This window comes from Salmo salar, chromosome ssa12 (genome assembly GCF_905237065.1).
Source record: "Salmo salar chromosome ssa12, Ssal_v3.1, whole genome shotgun sequence".
Lineage (NCBI taxonomy): Eukaryota > Metazoa > Chordata > Actinopteri > Salmoniformes > Salmonidae > Salmo > Salmo salar.
This window is the reverse complement of record NC_059453.1, coordinates 99,117,585-99,124,599: the sequence shown is the minus strand read 5'-3', so window position 1 is coordinate 99,124,599 and position 7,015 is coordinate 99,117,585. Positions and strand designations below refer to the sequence as shown.

Here is a 7,015-nt window from a genome sequence, read left to right as displayed (position 1 = left end):
AGAAGGCTGGAGATCACTCTGTCATGCTGATTGAGTTCGAATAACAGACTGGAAGCTTCAAAAGGAGGGTGGTGCTTGGAATCATTGTTCTTCCTCTGTCAATTATGGTTACCTGCAAGGAAACACGTGCCATCATCATTGCTTTGCACAAAAAGGGCTTCACAGGCAAGGATATTGCTGCCAGTAAGATTGCACCTAAATCAACCATTTATCAGATCATCAAGAACTTCAAGGAGAGCGGTTCAATTGTGGTGAAGAAGGCTTCAGGGCGCCCAAGAAAGTCCAGCAAGCACCAGGACCGTCTCCTAAAGTTGATTCAGCTGCAGGATCGGGGTACCACCAGTACAGAGCTTGCTCAGGAAAGGCAGCAGGCAGTTGTGAGTGCATCTGCGCGCACAGTGAGGCGAAGTCTTTTGGAGGATGGCCTGGTGTCAAGAAGGGCAGCAAAGAAGCCACTTCTCTCCAGGAAAAACATCAGGGACAGACTGATATTCTGCAAAAGGTACAGGGATTGGACTGCTGAGGACTGGGGTAAAGTCTTTTTCTGACAAACTCCAAGCATTGATTATGCAAGAATGGGCTGCCATCAGTCAGGATGTGGCCCAGAAGTTAATTGACAGCATGCCAGGGCGGATTGCAGAGGTCTTGAAAAAGAAGGATCAACACTGAAAATATTGACTCTTTGCATCAACTTCATGTAATTGTCAATAAAAGCCTTTGACACTTATGAAATGCTTGTAATTATACTTCAGTATTCCATAGTAACATCTGACGAAAATATCTAAAGACACTGAGGCAGCAAACTTTGTGGAAATGAATATTTTTATCATTCTCAAAAATGTTGGCCATGACTATATAAATAAGGGGGATACAATCTTCCCAGCTCTGCAGATTCTGCTGTGAGGCGGCAGAGTCATTAGATCATTTGTTTTGGTATTGTCCATATGTAGCTCGTTTTTGGTCACAGCTCCAGGAATGGCTGAGGAGTTGCAAAATGTGCCTAGAACTAACGCTGCAGATAGCAATACTGGATGATTTGAAAAGCCATAGTAAAGCAATTAAAACTAAATGCATGCTATTCCGATCGCTGCCCGCACCTGCTCGCCGGTCCAGCATCACTACTCTGGACGGCTCTGACTTAGAATACGTGGACAACTACAAATACCTAGGTGTCTGGTTAGACTGTAAACTCTCCTTCCAGACTCATATTAAACATCTCCAATCCAAAATTAAGCCTAGAATCGGCTTCCTATTTCGCAACAAAGCATCCTTCACTCATGCTGCCAAACACACCCTCGTAAAACTGACCATCCTACCGATCCTCGACTTCGGTGATGTCATCTATAAAATAGCCTCCAACACTCTACTCAACAAATTGGATGCAGTCTATCACAGTGCCATCCGTTTTGTCACCAAAGCCCCATATACTACCCACCACTGCGACCTGTACGCTCTCGTTGGTTGGCCCTCGCTTCATACTCGTCGCCAAACCCACTGGCTCCAGGTCATCTTCAAGACCCTGCTAGGTAAAGCCCCACCTTATCTCAGCTCACTGGTCACCACAGCAGCACCCACTCGTAGCATTAATAATGTAATTATTTTAGCAATTTTTTTATTTATTTACTATCTGTAGAAACTATGAGAATAGAAAGGTTCAGTACTTTTGTGAAACATCACAGCACAGTTGAAAAATATATGGCCAATAGAAACCCAAATTGGATGGTGTTGAGAGATGGAGGGGTTGAATGGAGCTTAAGAGTGGGACTAATAAAACCAATGTAAAACATACGGGGTCTGTATATAGGTTCAGAAATTGTGAAATAGCACAGTTACAAATAGAAATCAAACTGGATGGACATCAGAAATAGAGGAAGGATTAAAAACAAACAAAATATAACTGTTGTAAAACAGATTGTGTCTGTAAAATGTGTATAAGATGTATATACTGAAGGTAGAAGCCTAAGTGTTATTGTTTATTAGTTTACTCCAATTGGGGGAAGGGTGGTAGGGTTTGCAGGGAATAATGAAGGTATATACACACACACAAAAAACTATATGGGGGATTGGAAATGATGCAGACAATTACATTGACGGAAGCAACAATCTAGCCTCAATATTAAAGCTGACCACCCCCTGAGAAACAAGAGGTAAAGGGTAGAAATACTGTGTCTGGCCACTCTAGCAAAAAGGCCGAATTGCTTATTAAATGGAATTATTGACTTGCCTAGTTAAATAAAGGTTAAATAAAAAAATTAAAAATAAGAAATTGGTGAAGTGCTGCAGAGATGGTTGTCCTTCTGGAAGGTTCTCCCATCTCCACTGAGCAACTCTGGAGCTCTGTCAGAGTGACCATCAGGTTCTTGGTCACCTCCCTGACCAAGGCCCTTCTCCCCCGATAGCTCAGTTTGGCCGGGCGGCCAGCTCTAGGAAGAGTCTTGGTGGTTCCAAACTTCTTCCATCTAAGAAAGATGGAGGCCACTGTGTTCTTGGGGGGTGGTGGGGGGGGGGAATACTTTGCGAAGGCTGTGTGTGTGTGTTTGATAGAGATAGTTACAACACTGTATATACACATAATATGACATTTCAATTGTCTTAATTCTTTTGGAACTTCTGTGAGTGTACGGTTTACTGTTTATTTCACTCATCAACTTCACACGTTTTGGCAACGTTAACATACGTTTCCCGTGCCAATAAAGCCCCGTGAGTTGATAGACATACACAGTACCAGTCAAAAGCTAACACCTACTCATTCCAGGGTTTTTATTTATTTGTACTATTTTCTAAATTGTAGAATAATATTGAAGACATGAGAACTATATAAGTGTTAAACAAATCAAATAGCCACCCTTTGCCTTTATGACAGCTTTGCACACTCTGGGCATTCTCTCAACCAGCTTCACCTGGAATGCTTTTCCAAGAGTCTTGAAGGAGAGGAGTGTACCTAACACTACACAGAGAGGACTGATAGGGTACCTTATTCTCTATACAGAGAGGAGAGGGCTGAGACTGTACCTTAATCTCTATACAGAGAGGAGAGGGCTGAGACTGTACCTTAATCTCTATACAGAGAGGAGAGGGCTGAGACTGTACCTTAATCTCTATACAGAGAGGAGAGGGCTGAGACTGTACCTTAATCTCTATACAGAGAGGAGGTCTGTGTTCTCTACTGCAGCAGCAGCAGGAGGAGAGCTGGGTGAGGTTAGGCAGACACAAGGCACATCCACTCAACGTATCCATCACTTTGTCACAGCGAGACTCTGCCATGACATAGAACACACAGACAGCGTTGTTATAACACATTCATAACACACAGGCTTTGGTGACAACTTTCTATAAACACATACAGGAATTTACAGTCAAAGACATTAGGGGCGGGTTTCCCAGACTCCTATTTAGCCTGGCTGTGGACAAAAACAAAACAACTCTCAATGGAGAATCTAATTTCCTCATGGTGTTGTGGAATATGCCTGCGTCCCAAATAGCACCCTATTATCTTCATAGTACACTGCTTTTGATTGAATGAGACAGAGGAAAGGACTGCCTCCTTTGCGACTGTAGAATATAGAGCTGAAACCTCTACACTACAGACATACACATAGTCATCAACTAACAAATAACATTCTACAGTCGCAAAGGAAGCATTTCCTCTGGCTCATTCAATCAAAAAGCAGTGTACTATGAAGGGAATAGGGTGCTATTTGGGACGCAGATATAATTCCATAACACAATGAGGAAATGACATATCTCATGATAAAACCTGAAATATGTCAAACCCTGATAATAAAGTAAAGACAACACGAACCTGGCCTTTCCTGCTGGACCTTCAATGACAGCTGGCGGACAAAGTCTAATGGGAGCTTCACAGCCTCCTGCAACAACATGGATTAACTGATGAATTAATCTACATCATTAATCTACACCATTAAAATCTATATCAGGGAACATAAGAACTGACTATAATCTCTGAAGTTTGAACTATTTGACTGCCATATGGAACTAATAAAGTACTTCCATTTCAACAAACAGCTGCCACGCTAACGGCGTGAGGCCGCTGCCACGCTAACGGCGTGAGGCCGCTGCCACGCTAACGGCGTGAGGCCGCTGCCACGCTAACGGCGTGACGCCGCTGCCACGCTAACGGCGTGACGCCGCTGCCACGCTAACGGCGTGAGACCCCTACCACGCTAACGGCGTGAGGCCCCTGCCACGCTAACGGCGTGAGGCCGCTGCCACGCTAACGGCGTGAGGCCGCTGCCACGCTAACGGCGTGAGGCCGCTGCCACGCTAACGGCGTGAGGCCGCTGCCACGCTAACGGCGTGACGCCGCTGCCACGCTAACGGCGTGACGCCGCTGCCACGCTAACGGCGTGACGCCGCTACCACGCTAACGACACCGCTACGCTACACGACACCGCTACACGACACCGCTACCAAGCTAATGGCGTGGCGTTACACGACACCGCTACCACGCTAATGGCGTGGCACGACACCGCTACCACGCTAATGGCGTGGCACGACACCGCTACCAAGCTAATGGCGTGGCACGACACCGCTACCAAGCTAATGGCGTGGCACACCGCTACCAAGCTAATGGCGTGGCACACCGCTACCAAGCTAATGGCGTGGCACACCGCTACCAAGCTAATGGCGTGGCACACCGCTACCAAGCTAATGGCGTGGCACACCGCTACCAAGCTAATGGCGTGGCACACCGCTACCAAGCTAATGGCGTGGCACACCGCTACCAAGCTAATGGCGTGGCACACCGCTACCAAGCTAATGGCGTGGCACACCGCTACCAAGCTAATGGCGTGGCACACCGCTACCAAGCTAATGGCGTGACATGACACCGCTACCACGCTAATGGCATGACATGACACCGCTACCACGCTAATGGCATGACACGACACCGCTACCACGCTAATGGCGTGACACGACACCGCTACCACGCTAATGGCGTGACACGACACCGCTACCACGCTAATGGCGTGACACGACACCGCTACCACGCTAATGGCGTGACACGACACCGCTACCACGCTAATGGCGTGACACGACACCGCTACCACGCTAATGGCGTGGCACGACACCGCTACCAAGCTAATGGCGAGGCACACCGCTACCAAGCTAATGGCGAGGCACACCGCTACCAAGCTAATGGCAAGGCACACCGCTACCAAGCTAATGGCAAGGCACACCGCTACCAAGCTAATGGCAAGGCACACCGCTACCAAGCTAATGGCAAGGCACACCGCTACCAAGCTAATGGCAAGGCACACCGCTACCAAGCTAATGGCAAGGCACACCGCTACCAAGCTAATGGCAAGGCACACCGCTACCATGCTAATGGCATGACACCGCTACCATGCTAATGGCATGACATGACACCGCTACCATGCTAATGGCATGACATGACACCGCTACCATGCTAATGGCATGACATGACACCGCTACCATGCTAATGGCATGACATGACACCGCTACCATGCTAATGGCATGACATGACACCGCTACCATGCTAATGGCATGACATGACACCGCTACCATGCTAATGGCATGACATAACACCGCTACCATGCTAATGGCATTACATGACACCGCTACCATGCTAATGGCATGACATCGCTACCATGCTAATGGCATGACACGACACCGCTACCATGCTAATGGCATGACATGACACCGCTACCATGCTAATGGCATGACATGACACCGCTACCAAGCTAATGGCATGACATGACACCCTACCATGCTAATGGCATGACATGACACCGCTACCAAGCTAATGGCATTACATGACACCGCTACCATGCTAATGGCATGACATGACACCGCTACCAAGCTAATGGCATGACATGACACCGCTACCACGCTAATGGCATTACACGACACCGGTACCACGCTAATGGCATTACATGACATGACACCGCTACCACGCTAATGGCACTACATGACACCGCTACCATATGGGGGAAAAGGCACCATGCTGTTTGCAACAATATCTTACTCCATTGTGGACGAATTTCTCCCCCAGCAGTGGCTTCATGACATTTTGACAATAGTCAACTATGTTCTGTATGTGGCGGAAAGCTTGTTCTGTTGTCTGGAAGAGAAGAAACAGACCGTAAAGAGAAATTAGGTTTATGTAACAATCCTGAGTGTGTTCATTTTTCATAGTTATGGATGATGCATACTTGTGTTTGTGGCTTCGCTTGCTTGGTTGATACAAGCAGTCAATGAAAGCCTTTAACTCCAAGCTGGACCTTATCGGGCCTTTTTAACACAAGACAGATCAGCTTCCCCTTCCCCATTAGAGGATGAAATGCAAAACTAAGGGGCAACTTCACCCTAGCCTGGCTCCCACCAGTGCTGATTTCCAAAATCAAAATGTATATCAAATTCCTTAGATATTATCACAAGGAGTTTATGAATTTATTTATCCAACCTTTTAATTAACTAGGCAAGTCAGTTAAGAACAAATTCTTATTTACATTAACGGCCTAACTCCCCGGCCAAACCCAGACGACACTGGACTCCAAATCACAGCCAGATGTGATACAGCCTGGATTCGAACCAGTGCAAGAGGCATCACTGAGATGCAGTGTCTTAGACCACTGCGCCACTCGGGAGCCCAATTGAATCGAGTTGTTAATGAACCATATGACACTAAACGTTTCCCAGAATAAACCCGTCCTAGACATATGGTAGTACATTTGTTACCAAGCAAGTTACGGTTGGAATGTTTATGAACTAACAAGTCTACTTATTAATGGGACAACTTTTTTGCTAGATCGGATTTTCTAACCTTATGTGAGTTTTCGGCATCTTCTGTAGAATACTTCAGTAGACGAAGGACTCTGGCGTGCTGGATAGGACAGAGGAGAAGGTTGTTAGGATTCACAAAGTTGTATGTATTTTTAAAAAAAAAAGGTATTTAAACATAAATACGGTGAAGTAAAATGTATTTGCTGAAACCCACTTGATAACTCGGCAAGGTTAGATAGCTAGCTAGCTC

At 46.4% G+C, this 7,015-nt stretch overlaps 1 protein-coding gene across 1 annotated transcript in view; it reads right to left on the bottom strand.

The window, feature by feature from the left end:
- The window catches only part of LOC106566244 (inositol-pentakisphosphate 2-kinase), a 29,925-nt gene that overhangs the window by 22,365 nt on the left and 545 nt on the right, over positions 1-7,015 (bottom strand). Inside the window, exons 2-5 of the mRNA XM_014134136.2 lie at positions 6,806-6,865; positions 6,008-6,103; positions 3,803-3,869; positions 3,130-3,257 (exon numbers count right to left, since the gene is read on the bottom strand). Coding sequence (XP_013989611.2) covers positions 3,130-3,257; positions 3,803-3,869; positions 6,008-6,103; positions 6,806-6,865 — 351 coding nt within the window. The remainder of the gene's footprint in view (positions 1-3,129; positions 3,258-3,802; positions 3,870-6,007; positions 6,104-6,805; positions 6,866-7,015) is intronic.